The sequence below is a fragment of the Oncorhynchus mykiss genome, chromosome 27 (genome assembly GCF_057628025.1).
Source record: "Oncorhynchus mykiss isolate SJ-2025 chromosome 27, ASM5762802v1, whole genome shotgun sequence".
Classification (NCBI taxonomy): domain Eukaryota; kingdom Metazoa; phylum Chordata; class Actinopteri; order Salmoniformes; family Salmonidae; genus Oncorhynchus; species Oncorhynchus mykiss.
This window is the reverse complement of record NC_143048.1, coordinates 47,907,501-47,925,633: the sequence shown is the minus strand read 5'-3', so window position 1 is coordinate 47,925,633 and position 18,133 is coordinate 47,907,501. Positions and strand designations below refer to the sequence as shown.

Genomic DNA, 18,133 nt, shown 5'->3' with positions numbered 1-18,133 from the left:
AATAGAAGGCCAGACAGAGAAACATGGAAATAGAAGGCCAGACAGAGAAACATGGAAATAGAAGGCCAGACAGAGAAACATGGAAATAGAAGGCTAGAGAGAGAAACATGGAAATAGAAGGCCAGACAGAGAAACATGGAAATAGAAGGCCAGACAGAGAAACATGGAAATAGAAGGCCAGACAGAGAAACATGGAAATAGAAGGCCAGACAGAGAAACATGGAAATAGAAGGCCAGACAGAGAAACAGAGGCATAGAAGTAAAAAGATATACATAAAGAGCCATGCAAATAGAAAGTTCTAGAAATTGAGCTATTTTGTTGTGTTAGTTATATCATGAGTGACAATGATATAACGGTGAGAAACGTCACAGACCCCAGTACATGCAGAGGTGTGTGTGTGTGGTGCAGTAAGGGTGACTCACTGGGCTTTGCCCCCCCTCACTCATGCAGTAAACTCTGGTCTGGTAGGAGTGGCCTGGCTTCAGCCCCTCACACACATGTTCCATGGCTGGACCACTGTACGCCAGCTCCCACGACACACCTAGTGGGACACACACACACACACACACACACACACGGACAGACAGACCGAGACACACGGACAGACAGACCGAGACACACGGACAGACACGGACAGACAGACAGACGGACAGAGAAACACGGACAGACAGACCGAGACACACGGACAGACACACGGACAGACACGGACAGACACGGACAGACACGGACAGACACGGACAGACACGGACAGACACGGACAGACACGGACAGACACGGACAGACGGACAGAGAAACACGGACAGACAGACCGAGACACACGGACAGACACGGACAGACAGACAGAGAAACACGGACAGACACGGACAGACACGGACAGACACGGACAGACACGGACAGACAGACAGACGGACAGAGAAACACGGACAGACAGACCGAGACACACGAACAGACAGACGGACGGACAGAGAAACACGGACAGACAGACGGACAGACAGACAGAGGCATGAACACACTCTACTAAGCCATCTCTTTCTTGGCTGTTACATACAAAGCCTTCAGGAAGTAGTCACGCAGTAGCCGTTGACTTATTCAGCATTTTAATGTGTTACAGCCTGAATTCAAAATGGATTAAATATGTTTATTTTCTTCTCACTCACGCTGGTAGACACAATACTGCAATAAGGACAAAGTGAAAATATGGTTTTAGAAATGTTTGTAAAAATGTGTTGGAAATTAAATCCAGAAATATCTCATTTACATAAGTACTCAAACCCCACGTTAAAATCATCATTGGCAGTGATTCCAGCTGTGAGTCTTTCTGGGTAAATCTCTAAGAGCTTTCCACACCTGGATTGTACAATATTTGCCCATTCATCTTTTCTAAATTCTTCAAGATCTGTCAAATTGGTTGTTGATCATTGTTAGGCAGCCATTTTGAAGTCTTGCCGTAGATTTTCAAGGTGATTTAATTCAAAACTGTAACTCGGCCACTCAGGAACATTCAGTGTCTCCTTGGTATACAACTCCAGTGTATATTTGGCCTTGTGATTTAGGTTATTGTCCTGCTGAAAGGTGAATTCATCTCCCAGTGCCTGATGGAAAGACCGACTGAACCAGGTTTTCCTCTCTGATTTTGCCTGTGCTTAGCTCCATTCCGTTTATTTTGTATCCTGAAAAACTCCACAGTCCTTAACGACTACAAGCATACCCCATAACATGATGCAGCTACCATCCTGCTTGAAAATATGAAGTAGTAGTACACTGTGTTTTGTTGGATTTGTCCCAAACAGGCTTCCTACTTTTCACTCTGTCATTTAGGTTAGTATTGTGGAGTAACTACAATGTTGTTGATCCAGTTCTCCTGTCACAGCCATTAAACTCTGTAACTGTTTTAAAGTCCCCATTGGCCTCACATAGGAAGGACGTATCTTTGTAGTGACTGGGTGTATTGATACACCATCCAAAGTGTAATTAATAACTTCACCATGTTCAAAGGGATATTACATGTCTGTTTTTTTATTTTTTACCCATCTACCAATAGGTGTCCTTCTTTGCCAGGCATTGGAAAACCTCCCTGGTCTTTTGTGGTTGAATCTGTGTTTGAAATTCACTGCTCGACTGAAGGACCTTACAGATAAATTGTATGTGTGGGGGTACAGAGATGAGGTAGTCATTCAAAAATCATGGTAAACACACTATTAATGCATTTAAAACTTATTTCTAAAAGCATCATTTCACTTCTACATTATGTGGTATTGGGTGTAGGCCAGGAACACAACATCTCAATATAATCCATTTTAAATTCAGGTTTTAACAACAAAATGTGGAAAAAGTCGATGAGTGTGAAAACATCTGAAGGGACTGAATATTGAAAAATACTGTGGGTTGATAAAAAGCACTATAGAAATAAAAAGGATTACTGTTCTCAAGGAAGTCTCTCTCTGGGGTTTAAGCTGGGTAACGGGAAAGCTCTCTCTCTCTCTGGGGTTTAGGCTGGGTAACGGGAAAGCTCTCTCTCTCTCTGGGGTTTAGGCTGGGTAACGGGAAAGCTCTCTCTCTCTCTGGGGTTTAGGCTGGGTAACGGGAAAGCTCTCTCTCTCTGGGGTTTAGGCTGGGTAACGGGAAAGCTCTCTCTCTCTCTCTCTCTGGGGTTTAGGCTGGGTAACGGGAAAGCTCTCTCTCTCTCTGGGGTTTAGGCTGGGTAACGGGAAAGCTCTCTCTCTCTGGGGTTTAGGATGGGTAACGGGAAAGCTCTCTCTCTCTCTGGGGTTTAGGCTGGGTAACGGGAAAGCTCTCTCTCTCTCTGGGGTTTAGGCTGGGTAACGGGAAAGCTCTCTCTCTCTCTGGGGTTTAGGCTGGGTAACAGGAAAGCTCTCTCTCTCTCTGGGGTTTAGGCCGGGTAACGGGAAAGCTCTCTCTCTCTCTGGGGTTTAAGCTGGGTAACGGGAAAGCTCTCTCTCTCTCTGGGGTTTAGGCTGGGTAACGGGAAAGCTCTCTCTCTCTGGGGTTTAGGCTGGGTAACGGGAAAGCTCTCTCTCTCTCTGGGGTTTAGGCTGGGTAACGGGAAAGCTCTCTCTCTCTCTCTGGGGTTTAGGCTGGGTAACGGGAAAGCTCTCTCTCTCTCTCTCTGGGGTTTAGGCTGGGTAACGGGAAAGCTCTCTCTCTCTCTGGGGTTTAGGCTGGGTAACGGGAAAGCTCTCTCTCTCTCTGGGGTTAAGGCTGGGTAACAGGAAAGCTCTCTCTCTCTCTCTGGGGTTAAGGCTGGGTAACAGGAAAGCTCTCTCTCTCTCTCTGGGGTTTAGGCCGGGTAACGGGAAAGCTCTCTCTCTCTCTGGGGTTTAGGCTGGGTAACGGGAAAGCTCTCTCTCTCTCTGGGGTTTAGGCTGGGTAACAGGAAAGCTCTCTCTCTCTCTCTGGGGTTTAAGCTGGGTAACTGGAAAGCTCTCTCTCTCTGGGGTTTAGGCTGGGTAACGGGAAAGCTCTCTCTCTCTCTGGGGTTTAGGCTGGGTAACAGGAAAGCTCTCTCTCTCTCTGGGGTTTAGGCCGGGTAACGGGAAAGCTCTCTCTCTCTCTGGGGTTTAAGCTGGGTAACGGGAAAGCTCTCTCTCTGGGGTTTAGGCTGGGTAACGGGAAAGCTCTCTCTCTCTGGGGTTTAGGCTGGGTAACGGGAAAGCTCTCTCTCTCTCTGGGGTTTAGGCTGGGTAACGGGAAAGCTCTCTCTCTCTCTGGGGTTTAGGCTGGGTAACGGGAAAGCTCTCTCTCTCTCTGGGGTTTAGGCTGGGTAACGGGAAAGCTCTCTCTCTCTCTCTGGGGTTAAGGCTGGGTAACAGGAAAGCTCTCTCTCTCTCTCTGGGGTTTAGGCCGGGTAACGGGAAAGCTCTCTCTCTCTCTGGGGTTTAGGCTGGGTAACGGGAAAGCTCTCTCTCTCTCTCTGGGGTTTAGGCTGGGTAACAGGAAAGCTCTCTCTCTCTCTGGGGTTTAAGCTGGGTAACTGGAAAGCTCTCTCTCTCTGGGGTTTAGGCTGGGTAACGGGAAAGCTCTCTCTCTCTCTCTCTGGGGTTTAGGCTGGGTAACGGGAAAGCTCTCTCTCTCTCTGGGGTTTAGGCTGGGTAACGGGAAAGCTCTCTCTCTCTGGGGTTTAGGATGGGTAACGGGAAAGCTCTCTCTCTCTCTGGGGTTTAGGCTGGGTAACGGGAAAGCTCTCTCTCTCTCTGGGGTTTAGGCTGGGTAACGGGAAAGCTCTCTCTCTCTCTGGGGTTTAGGCTGGGTAACGGGAAAGCTCTCTCTCTCTCTGGGGTTTAGGCTGGGTAACGGGAAAGCTCTCTCTCTCTCTCTCTGGGGTTTAGGCTGGGTAACGGGAAAGCTCTCTCTCTCTCTGGGGTTTAGGCTGGGTAACGGGAAAGCTCTCTCTCTCTCTCTGGGGTTAAGGCTGGGTAACAGGAAAGCTCTCTCTCTCTCTCTGGGGTTAAGGCTGGGTAACAGGAAAGCTCTCTCTCTCTCTCTGGGGTTTAGGCCGGGTAACGGGAAAGCTCTCTCTCTCTCTGGGGTTTAGGCTGGGTAACGGGAAAGCTCTCTCTCTGTCTGGGGTTTAGGCTGGGTAACAGGAAAGCTCTCTCTCTCTCTCTGGGGTTTAAGCTGGGTAACTGGAAAGCTCTCTCTCTCTGGGGTTTAGGCTGGGTAACGGGAAAGCTCTCTCTCTCTCTGGGGTTTAGGCTGGGTAACAGGAAAGCTCTCTCTCTCTCTGGGGTTTAGGCCGGGTAACGGGAAAGCTCTCTCTCTCTCTGGGGTTTAAGCTGGGTAACGGGAAAGCTCTCTCTCTGGGGTTTAGGCTGGGTAACGGGAAAGCTCTCTCTCTCTGGGGTTTAGGCTGGGTAACGGGAAAGCTCTCTCTCTCTCTGGGGTTTAGGCTGGGTAACGGGAAAGCTCTCTCTCTCTCTGGGGTTTAGGCTGGGTAACGGGAAAGCTCTCTCTCTCTCTGGGGTTTAGGCTGGGTAACGGGAAAGCTCTCTCTCTCTCTCTGGGGTTAAGGCTGGGTAACAGGAAAGCTCTCTCTCTCTCTCTGGGGTTTAGGCCGGGTAACGGGAAAGCTCTCTCTCTCTCTGGGGTTTAGGCTGGGTAACGGGAAAGCTCTCTCTCTCTCTCTGGGGTTTAGGCTGGGTAACAGGAAAGCTCTCTCTCTCTCTGGGGTTTAAGCTGGGTAACTGGAAAGCTCTCTCTCTCTGGGGTTTAGGCTGGGTAACGGGAAAGCTCTCTCTCTCTCTCTCTCTGGGGTTTAGGCTGGGTAACAGGAAAGCTCTCTCTCTCTCTGGGGTTTAAGCTGGGTAACTGGAAAGCTCTCTCTCTCTGGGGTTTAGGCTGGGTAACGGGAAAGCTCTCTCTCTCTCTCTGGGGTTTAGGTTATTGTCCTGCTGAAAGGTGAACTGGTGGAAAGCAGACAACCAGGTTCTCCTCCATTCCGTTTATTTTTTATCCTGAAAAATTCCACAGTCCTTAACGACTACAAAGACACCCATAACACGTTTTTTATTTAGTTTAATTTGACCTTTATTTAACTTTTATTTAACCTTTATTTAACCTTTATTTAACTAGGCAAGTCAGTTAAGAACAAATTCTTATTTTCAATTACAGTGGGTTAACTGACTTGTTCAGGGGCAAAATGACAGATTTTTACCTTGTCAGCTCGGGGATTCGATCTTGCAACCTTTCGGTTACTAAAACGCGGTCCAACGCTCTAACCACTAGGCTACCAGCCGCCCCATTTCCAAGCAGAGTGTGAGATGTATCAAGGTGTCTGTTACTAGTCCAACGCTCTAACCACTAGGCTACCAGCCGCCCCGATGTAAAAAGGGATTTATAATAAATAAATGTGATTTGATTTGCAGTTGAAACTTACCGCTTAGTCCCTCAGATATCTCCACCACGTATTTGGTCACTTCCGCCCCTCCATTATCTTTAGGAGGTTCTAGAGAGAGAATACAACTATTACTTCCTGTTTTGGATCAATAGCTCTGTTAAAGAGTCATGAGCAAGCTAGCAATATTTATAGACAAAAGGTCCATCCCAAATGGCACCACCCTATTCCCTATATAATACACTACCTCTGACCAGGCCAGCACTCTTGAACACACCAAGGGTGGCCAGTACTCTTGATCACACCAAGGGTGGCCAGTACTCTTGATCACACCAAGGGTGGCCAGTAGTCTTGATCACACCAAGGGTGGCCAGCAGTCTTGATCACACCAAGGGTGGCCAGCAGTCTTGATCACACCAAGGGTGGCCAGTAGTCTTGATCACACCAAGGGTGGCCAGTAGTCTTGATCACACCAAGGGTGGCCAGTAGTCTTGATCACACCAAGGGTGGCCAGCAGTCTTGATCACACCAAGGGTGGCCAGCAGTCTTGATCACACCAAGGGTGGCCAGTAGTCTTGATCACACCAAGGGTGGCCAGTACTCTTGATCACACCAAGGGTGGCCAGTACTCTTGATCACACCAAGGGTGGCCAGTGTTATCAACAGACATGAAAACAAACAAAGCTCTGGTAGCACAGATGTATCGGTGAGAGGGATTTGGATCTGTATCACCGTTGCGAGCAGACATTTCTTTGTGTGTGTGTTTGATGATGATTGTGTATGTGTCTCTACTCACCCCATGCCAGTCTGAAGGAATTGGGCAGTACCCTGCCTCTGATGACAGGTCTACATGGTCCTCCTGGTCTGTCTGGACAGGTAGTGAACTCTGCCACCTGACTGGGGTTACTCTTCCCCTCAGTGTTGTAGGCTGCCACCTGCAGGACAGGAGGAGATACTGCAGCATTCAGAAATCACAATCATAGAAAAGGAAAAACAATATTAAAAAAAACTATGTATACAGTGGGGCAAAAAAAGTATTTAGTCAGCCACCATTTGTGCAAGTTCTCCCACTTAAAAAGATGAGAGAGGCCTGTAATTTTCATCATAGGTACACTTCAACTATGACAGACAAAATTAGAAAAAAAATCCAGAAAATCACATTGTAGGATTTTTAATGAATTGGTGGAAAATAAGTATTTGGTCAATAACAAAAGTTTCTCAATACTTTGTTATATACCCTTTGTTGGCAATGACAGAGGTCAAACGTTTTCTCTAAGTCTTCACAAGGTTTTCACACACTGTTGCTGGTATTTTGGCCCATTCCTCCATGCAGATCTCCTCTAGAGCAGTGATGTTTTGGGGCTGTTGCTGGACAACACGGACTTTCAACTCCCTCCAAAGATTTTCTATGGGGTTGAGATCTGGACACTGGCTAGGCCATTCCAGGACCTTGAAATGCTTCTTACGAAGCCACTCCTTCGTTGCCCGGGCAGTGTGTTTGGGATCATTGTCATGCTGAAAGACCCGGGAATCGTTTCATCGTCAATGCCCTTGCTGATGGAAGGAGGTTTTCACTCAAAATCTCACGATACATGGCCCCATTCATTCTTTCCTTTACACGGATCAGTCGTCCTGGTCCCTTTGCAGAAAAACAGCCCCAAAGCATGATGTTTCCACCCCCATGCTTCACAGTAGGTATGGTGTTCTTTGGATGCAACTCAGCATTCTTTGTCCTCCAAACATGCCGATTTGAGTTTTTACCAAAAAGTTATATTTTGGTTTCATCTGACCATATGACATTCTCCCAATCTTCTTCTGGATCATCCAAATGCTCTCTAGCAAACTTCAGACGGGCCTGGACATGTACTGGCTTAAGCAGGGGAACACGTCTGGCACTGCAGGATTTGAGTCCCTGGCGGCGTAGTATGTTACTGATGGTAGGCTTTGTTACTTTGGTCCCAGCTCTCTGCGGGTCATTCAATGTTTAGACCCCTAGTTGCACCACACTTTCCCAAACCATCTTTGCTGCTCAATGTGTAAATGTTCAAATCAAACCAAATCAAATACAACCAACCGTGAAATGCTTACTTATAATCACCTAACGATAACAGTTAAGAAAATATTTACTAAAAAAACTAAAGTATAAAAAACGTAACATATAGGGACTATGGTGGTCTGCTTGAAACATGTAAGAATTACAGACTTGGTCAGGGAATGGTTGAAAACGTAAATTAAGACATTTGCCAGTTGGTCCGTGTATGCTCTGAGTACAGGTCCTGGTAATCCGTCTGGCCCTGCGGCCTGGTGAATGTTGACCTGTTTAAAGGTATTACTCACATTGGCTACGCAGAGCGTGATCACACAGTCATCCGGAACAGCTGGTGCTCTGATGCATGCTTCAGTGTTGCTTTCCTCGAAGTGAGCACAAAAAGGCATTTAACCCGTCTAGTAGGCTCGTGTCACTAGGCAGCTCGCGGCTGGGTTATTGACAGCACCAGCTGTTATTGACAAACAGACACACACCACCACCACTAGCCTTCCCAGAGGTAGCTGTTCTGTCCATGCGTGGAAAACCAAACCAACTGTATATTATTCATGTCGACGTTCAGCCACGACTAAGTGAAAAATAAAAATCTTCAACTTAATTTTCAGACAACTTTAAGAGCATATACTTTCTTTATTGTTAAAAATCTACTTTAAAGGTTGCTAGCCAACTAGCCTGCTAACTTAGATTAGCACTGCATGAGTCAGCTAGTTGCTATCAACAGCTAGCTTACAGCTACATTAAAGTAAAACACAGTTTTGGAAACGCATAATGCCATCTCACCAGTTATCAAAGAATGTTAGCTACACTGAACAAATATAAATGCAACAACTTTAAAGATTTTACTGAGTTACAGTTCATGTAAGGAAATCAGTCATATTGAAATACATTCATTAAGCCCTAATCTATAGATTTCACATGACTCTGGGAATACAGATATGCATCTGTTGGTCAGAGATAACAAAAAAACAAAAAACAGGTAGGGGCGTGGATCAGAAAACAAGTCAATATCCGGTGATACTTCACGAGGCAAAAGGTGGTGTGACATTTCCACAGGATAGATTTGATCAGGCTGTTGATTGTGGCCTGTGGAATGTTGTCCCGCTGCTCTTCAATGGATGTGCAAAGTTGCTGGATATTGGCGGGAACTGGAACAGGCTGTCGTCTACACCAATCCAGAGCATCCCAAACATGCTCAATGGGTGACATGTCTGGTGAGTATGTAGGCCATGGGAAGAACTGGGACATTTTCAGCATACAGGAATTGTGTACAGATCCTTACGACATGGGTCAGTGCATTATCATGCTGAAACATGAGGTGATGGCGGCGGACAAATGGCACGACAATGAGCCTCAGGATCTTGTCAAGGTATCTTTGCATTATCTGCATTTCTAGGGAGTTTTTTCTAGCCACTTTGAGATATCAGCTGATGTACGAAGGGCTATATAAATAGGGGGATAAGGATGGAAGGACGGAGGGAGGGAGGAAGGAGGGGATAAGGATGGAAGGACGGAGGGAGGGAGGAAGGAGGGGATAAGGATGGAAGGACGGAGGGAGGGAGGAAGGAGGGGATAAGGACGGAGGGAGGAAGGGAGGAAGGGAAGGAGAGAGAGAGAACTAGAGGGGAATATAAAACCAGCAGTTATTAGTGAATGTTTATTGTTACGGTGCTTCTACAGTTATTAGTGAATATTTATTGTTACGGTGCTTCTACAGTTATTAGTGAATATTTATTGTTACGGTGCTTCTACAGTTATTAGTGAATGTTTATTGTTACGGTGCTTCTACAGTTATTAGTGAATATTTATTGTTACGGTGCTTCTACAGTTATTAGTGAATATTTATTGTTACGGTGCTTCTACAGTTATTAGTGAATGTTTATTGTTACGGTGCTTCTACAGTTATTAGTGAATGTTTATTGTTACGGTGCTTCTACAGTTATTAGTGAATATTTATTGTTACGGTGCTTCTACAGTTATTAGTGAATGTTTATTGTTACGGTGCTTCTACACCTGCATTGCTGTTTTGGGGGTTTTAGGCTGGGTTTCTGTACAGCACTTTGAGATATCAGCTGATGTACGAAGGGCTATATAAATACATTTGATTTGATCTCTGTGCATTCAAATTGCCATCAATAAATACAATTGTGTTTGTTGTCCGTAGCTTGTGCCGGCCCATACCATAACCCCACCGCCAGCCACCATGGGGCACTCTGTTCACAATGCTTAAGTCGGTAACGACGCCAGACCTCAGTCAGGTCAAGACCCTGGCGAGGACGACGAACATGCAGATGAGCTTCCCTGAGACAGTTTGTGCAGAAATTCTTTGGTTGTGCAAACCTACAGTTTCATCAGCTGTCCAGGCGGCTGGTCTCAAAAGTCCTGGTTACATGTGATCTTCGGTTGTGAGACCAGCTGGATGTAGTGCGTACGGCCCAGTACATCACCGGGGCCAAGCTTCCTGCCATCCAGGACCTATATACTAGGCGGTGTCAGAGGAAGGCCCTAAAAATACCAGAGCGCCAAGTCTAGGTCCAAGAGGCTTCTAAACAGCTTCTACCCCCCAAGCAATAAGACTCCAGAAAAGCCAATCAAATGGCCACCCAGACTATTTGCATTACCCCCCCACCTTTACGCTGCTGCTACTCTCTGTTATTATCTATGCATAGTCACAATAATAACTCTACCCATGTGTACATATTACCTCGACACCGGTGCCCCCTCCACATTGACTCTGTACCGGTACCCCCTGTATATAGCCTCCACATTGACTCTGTACCGGTACCCCCTGTATATAGTCTCCACATTGACTCTGTACCGGTACCCCCTGTATATAGCCTCCACATTGACTCTGTACTGGTACCCCCTGTATATAGCCTCCACATTGACTCTGTACCGGTACCCCCTGTATATAGCCTCCACATTGACTCTGTACCGGTACCCCCTGTATATAGTCTCCACATTGACTCTGTACCGGTACCCCCTGTATATAGTCTCCACATTGACTCTGTACCGTAATACCCTGTATATAGTCTCCACATTGACTCTGTACCGTAATACCCTGTATATAGCCTCCACATTGACTCTGTACCGGTACCCCCTGTATATAGCCTCCACATTGACTCTGTACCGGTACCCCCTGTATATAGTCTCCACATTGACTCTGTACCGGTACCCCCTGTATATAGTCTCCACATTGACTCTGTACCGTAACACCCTGTATATAGCCTCCACATTGACTCTGTACCGGTACCCCCTGTATATAGCCTCCACATTGACTCTGTACCGGTACCCCCTGTATATAGCCTCCACATTGACTCTGTACCGGTACCCCCTGTATATAGCCTCCACATTGACTCTGTACCGGTACCCCCTGTATATAGCCTCCACATTGACTCTGTACCGTAACACCCTGTATATAGCCTCCACATTGACTCTGTACCGTAACAACCTGTATATAGTCTCCACACTGACTCTGTACCGGTACCCCCTGTATATAGCCTCCACATTGACTCTGTACCGGTACCCCCTGTATATAGCCTCCACATTGACTCTGTACCGGTACCCCCTGTATATAGCCTCCACATTGACTCTGTACCGGTACCCCCTGTATATAGCCTCCACATTGACTCTGTACCGGTACCCCCTGTATATAGCCTCCACATTGACTCTGTACCGGTACCCCCTGTATATAGCCTCCACATTGACTCTGTACCGGTACCCCCTGTATATAGCCTCCACACTGACTCTGTACCGGTACCCCCTGTATATAACCTCCACATTGACTCTGTACTGGTACCCCCTGTATATAGCCTCCACATTGACTCTGTACTGGTACCCCCTGTATATAGCCTCCACATTGACTCTGTACCGGTACCCCCTGTATATAGCCTCCACACTGACTCTGTACCGGTACCCCCTGTATATAACCTCCACATTGACTCTGTACTGGTACCCCCTGTATATAGCCTCCACATTGACTCTGTACTGGTACCCCCTGTATATAGCCTCCACACTGACTCTGTACCGGTACCCCCTGTATATAACCTCCACATTGACTCTGTACTGGTACCCCCTGTATATAGCCTCCACATTGACTCTGTACTGGTACCCCCTGTATATAGCCTCCACATTGACTCTGTACCGGTACCCCCTGTATATAGCCTCCACACTGACTCTGTACCGGTACCCCCTGTATATAACCTCCACATTGACTCTGTACTGGTACCCCCTGTATATAGCCTCCACATTGACTCTGTACTGGTACCCCCTGTATATAGCCTCCACATTGACTCTGTACCGGTACCCCCTGTATATAGACTCCACATTGACTCTGTACCGGTACCCCCTGTATATAGCCTCCACATTGACTCTGTACCCCCTGTATATAGCCTCCACATTGACTCTGTACCGGTACCCCCTGTATATAGACTCCACATTGACTCTGTACCGGTACCCCCTGTATATAGCCTCCCCATTGACTCTGTACCGGTACCCCCTGTATATAACCTCCACATTGACTCTGTACCGGTACCCCCTGTATATAACCTCAACATTGACTCTGTACCGGTACCCCCTGTATATAGCCTCCACATTGACTCTGTACCAGTACCCCCTGTATATAGCCTCCACATTGACTCTGTACCAGTACCCCCTGTATATAGCCTCCACATTGACTCTGTACCGGTACCCCCTGTATATAACCTCCACATTGACTCTGTACCAGTACCTCCTGTATATAACCTCCACATTGACTCGGTACCGGTACCCCCTGTATATAACCTCCACATTGACTCTGTACCGGTACCCCCTGTATATAGCCTCCACATTGACTATGTACCGTAATACCCTGTATATAGCCTCCACATTGACTCTGTACTGGTACCCCCTGTATATAACCTCCACATTGACTCTGTACCGGTACCCCCTGTATATAGCCTCCACATTGACTCTGTACCGGTACCCCCTGTATATAGCCTCCACATTGACTCTGTACCGGTACCCCCTGTATATAGCCTCCACATTGACTCTGTACCGGTACCCCCTGTATATAGCCTCCACATTGACTCTGTACCGTAATACCCTGTATATAGCCTCCACATTGACTCTGTACCGGTACCCCCTGTATATAGCCTCCACATTGACTCTGTACCGTAATACCCTGTATATAGCCTCCACATTGACTCTGTACCGGTACCCCCTGTATATAGCCTCCACATTGACTCGGTACCGGTACCCCCTGTATATAGTCTCCACATTGACTCTGTACCGGTACCCCCTGTATATAGCCTCCACATTGACTCTGTACCGGTACCCCCTGTATATAGCCTCCACATTGACTCTGTACCGGTACCCCCTGTATATAGCCTCCACATTGACTCTGTACCGGTACCCCCTGTATATAGCCTCCACATTGACTCTGTACCGGTACCCCCTGTATATAGCCTCCACATTGACTCTGTACCGGTACCCCCTGTATTTAGCCTCCACATTGACTCTGTACCGGTACCCCCTGTATATAGCCTCCACATTGACTCTGTACCGGTACCCCCTGTATATAGCCTCCACATTGACTCTGTACCAGTAAACCCTGTATATAGCCTCCACATTGACTCTGTACTGGTACCCCCTGTATATAGCCTCCACATTGACTCTGTACCGGTACCCCCTGTATATAGCCTCCACATTGACTCTGTACCGGTACCCCCTGTATATAGCCTCCACATTGACTCTGTACCGGTACCCCCTGTATATAGCCTCCACATTGACTCTGTACCAGTAAACCCTGTATATAGCCTCCACATTGACTCTGTACCGGTACCCCCTGTATATAGCCTCCACATTGACTCTGTACCGGTACCCCCTGTATATAGCCTCCACATTGACTCTGTACCGGTACCCCCTGTATTTAGCCTCCACATTGACTCTGTACCGGTACCCCCTGTATATAGCCTCCACATTGACTCTGTACCGGTACCCCCTGTATATAGCCTCCACATTGACTCTGTACCAGTAAACCCTGTATATAGCCTCCACATTGACTCTGTACTGGTACCCCCTGTATATAGCCTCCACATTGACTCTGTACCGGTACCCCCTGTATATAGCCTCCACATTGACTCTGTACCGGTACCCCCTGTATATAGCCTCCACATTGACTCTGTACCGGTACCCCCTGTATATAGCCTCCACATTGACTCTGTACCGGTACCCCCTGTATATAGCCTCCACATTGACTCTGTACCGGTACCCCCTGTATTTAGCCTCCACATTGACTCTGTACCGGTACCCCCTGTATATAGCCTCCACATTGACTCTGTACCGGTACCCCCTGTATATAGCCTCCACATTGACTCTGTACCAGTAAACCCTGTATATAGCCTCCACATTGACTCTGTACTGGTACCCCCTGTATATAGCCTCCACATTGACTCTGTACCGGTACCCCCTGTATATAGCCTCCACATTGACTCTGTACCGGTACCCCCTGTATATAGCCTCCACATTGACTCTGTACCGGTACCCCCTGTATATAGCCTCCACATTGACTCTGTACCAGTAAACCCTGTATATAGCCTCCACATTGACTCTGTACCGGTACCCCCTGTATATAGCCTCCACATTGACTCTGTACCGGTACCCCCTGTATATAGCCTCCACATTGACTCTGTACCGGTACCCCCTGTATTTAGCCTCCACATTGACTCTGTACCGGTACCCCCTGTATATAGCCTCCACATTGACTCTGTACCGGTACCCCCTGTATATAGCCTCCACATTGACTCTGTACCAGTAAACCCTGTATATAGCCTCCACATTGACTCTGTACTGGTACCCCCTGTATATAGCCTCCACATTGACTCTGTACCGGTACCCCCTGTATATAGCCTCCACATTGACTCTGTACCGGTACCCCCTGTATATAGCCTCCACATTGACTCTGTACCGGTACCCCCTGTATATAGCCTCCACATTGACTCTGTACCAGTAAACCCTGTATATAGCCTCCACATTGACTCTGTACCGGTACCCCCTGTATATAGCCTCCACATTGACTCTGTACCGGTACCCCCTGTATATAGCCTCCACATTGACTCTGTACCGGTACCCCCTGTACATAGCCTCCACATTGACTCTGTACCGTAATACCCTGTATATAGCCTCCACATTGACTCTGTACCGGTACCCCCTGTATATAGCCTCCACATTGACTCTGTACCGTAACACCCTGTATATAGCCTCCACATTGACTCTGTACCGGTACACCCTGTATATAGCCTCCACATTGACTCTGTACCGGTACCCCCTGTATATAGCCTCCACATTGACTCTGTACCGTAACACCCTGTATATAGCCTCCACATTGACTCTGTACCGGTACACCCTGTATATAGCCTCCACATTGACTCTGTACCGGTACCCCCTGTATATAGCCTCCACATTGACTCTGTACCGGTACACCCTGTATATAGCCTCCACATTGACTCTGTACCTATTGGCCCCGCTATGGTTATTTACTGCTGCTCGTTAATGATTTGTTATTCTTATCGCTTACTTCTTTTAAAAGGTATTTTCTTAAAACTGCATTGTTGGTTAAGGGTTTGTAAGAAGGCTTTTACTGTAAGGTCTAAACCTGTTCTATTCAGCCCATGTGACAAATACAATTTACATTGATTTGAGAAGGGGGGGGGGGGGGGGGGGCAGAGCGCAAGTAGCAGGTACAGATAAACCACTTCAAATCTTTTCGACTCTATAACAAAAGTACAAACAGGGCAAAGACACATGATCAACTACAAATCTTAGAATCAACTATTAAAGACTACCAGAAGCCAGTGGATTCTCTAATTACATTGAATGAAACATAGGATAAAATACAAACCCTCCAACCCAAAAAGGCGTGGGGTGTTGATGGTATCCTAAATTAAATGATAAAACATACAGACCATAAATTCAAATAGGCTATTGTTAAACTACAACATTACCCGCAGCTCTGACAGATTCCCCAATATTTAGAACCAAGGCCTGATCACCCCAATCCACTACCGGCTAAAACGGCCACTTCCCGCCACTTAGCAACACTAAAGATGTGACCGCTATTGCCACCTAGCAAAGCTAAAGAGCTGGTTGCTACCTCCACCTAGCAACGCTAAAGAGCTGGTTGCTACCTCCACCTAGCAACGCTAAAGAGCTGGTTGCCACCTCTACCTAGCAACGCTAAAGAGCTGGTTGCCGCCTCCACCTAGCAACGCTAAAGAGCTGGTTGCCAACTCCACCTAGCAACGCTAAAGAGCTGGTTGCCACCTCCACCTAGCAAAGCTAAAGATATCTGGCCCTAAACAGAGAGTACACGGTGGCAGAATACCTGACCACTGTGACTGAACCAAAATTAGGCAAATCCTTGTACAGACTCCGCGAGCATAGCCTTGCTATGGAGAGAGGCTGCCATAGATTGTCTTCTCTCGAGAGCCAGGTCTGCCCACAAAATGAGGTGGAAACTGAAATGCACTTCCTAACTTCCTGCCAAATGTATGACCTACACTTCCTAACTTCCTGCCAAATGTATGACCTGCACTTCCTAACTTCCTGCCAAATGTATGACGTGCACTTCCTGCCAAATGTATGACCTACACTTCCTAACTTCCTGCCAAATGTATGACCTAGACTTCCTAACTTCCTGCCAAATGTATGACCTACACTTCCTAACTTCCTGCCAAATGTATGACCTACACTTCCTAACTTCCTGCCAAATGTATGACCATATTAGACGTATATTCCCCACAGATCACAAAGACCAAAGAATTCATAAACAAATCAAACATTATTTTGCACATTGCCGTCACTCTGACTTTGTGTATAATATTTACTGTCGAATTCAAATCGTTTTTTTGGTGATGTTTGTTTTGTGACTTCTCACTTTTGTTCATTTCAATTGAATTGGAAATGAAAACAAGTTTCCCATGCCAATGAAGCCCTTTGAACTGAATGGACAGAGAGAAAAAAAAGAGAGAATGTTGGGGGGGCAGAGAGACAGAGGGAGGGAGGGAAGGTGTGCTGAAAAGTGATTCAATTCAGCCTGTATTTGACCATGATGATTTTAACTAGACTTACAACAACCCCCTCTGCGTCGTGAGAAAACATGTGCTCAGCTCCAAAATGGGCTGCTTGACCACTTCCAGTCCGAGTTCACAATAAAGGCCAGTTTACCATTTCCCACAATGCTTACCTAATTAGCCACTGATTGACCTACCGGTGTGTGGGATTGTGGACAGCTCCTGTTACCCTGAGAGTCAGCATCTGTCCCAAATGGAACCATTTCCCTTAAATAGTGCACTACTATAGACCAAGGCCCATAGGGCTCTGACCAATATTAGTGCACTATATAGGGAATAGGGTGCCATTTGGGGAACGTGGGAGGGGAGACTAATACCATTAGATCCCTGCAGTCATATGAGTCATAGACCGCTGTGTGCCAATCGCCCTCCTCTCCTCGTCATACCCACTTCCCCCCCTCCTCCCCGAGACAGGAAGACATTGATCCGTAGTCTAATTAACCCTGAAGATCAAACAGCAGTGATCAGACACACCACGTGGGCTCTACTTCTCTCCCTCTCTCTTTGGTTCCTCTGTCTCGGCGTCTTCACCCCTGTTTCTCTCCGTCTCTCTCCTCTTACCCTCACTCACTTCTGTCTTTCTATCTCGCTCTCAGTATGACGCCATAGACTGTATCAGTTGTATAACTCTATAGACTGTACTAGTTGTATGACTCTATAGACTATCAGTTGTATGACTCTATAGACAGTCTATAGAGTCATACAACTAGTACAGTCTATAGAGTCATACAACTGATAGTCTATAGAGTCATACAACTAGTACAATCAGTTGTATGACTCTATAGACTGTACTAGTTGTATGACTCTATAGACTATCAGTTGTATGACTCTATAGACTGTACTAGTTGTATGACTATATAGACTGTACTAGTTGTATGACTATATAGACTGTACTAGTTGTATAACTCTATAGACTGTACTAGTTGTATGACTATATAGACTGTACTAGTTGTATGACTATATAGACTGTACTAGTTGTATGACTCTATAGACTGTACTAGTTGTATGACTCTATAGACTGTACTAGTTGTATGACTATATAGACTGTACTAGTTGTATGACTATATAGACTGTACTAGTTGTATGACTATATAGACTGTACTAGTTGTATAACTCTATAGACTGTA

The 18,133-nt window shown here is 46.6% G+C and overlaps 1 protein-coding gene across 4 annotated transcripts in view; it reads right to left on the bottom strand.

Moving 5' to 3' along the window:
- The window catches only part of fndc3a (fibronectin type III domain containing 3A), a 176,131-nt gene that overhangs the window by 41,610 nt on the left and 116,388 nt on the right, over nucleotides 1-18,133 (bottom strand). For all 4 annotated transcript variants that reach the window (XM_036965064.2, XM_090224036.1, XM_036965067.2 and 1 more), the window contains 3 exons: nucleotides 6,649-6,787; nucleotides 5,895-5,963; nucleotides 424-542 (listed from right to left, as the gene is read on the bottom strand). In XM_036965064.2, coding sequence (XP_036820959.1) covers nucleotides 424-542; nucleotides 5,895-5,963; nucleotides 6,649-6,787 — 327 coding nt within the window. The remainder of the gene's footprint in view (nucleotides 1-423; nucleotides 543-5,894; nucleotides 5,964-6,648; nucleotides 6,788-18,133) is intronic.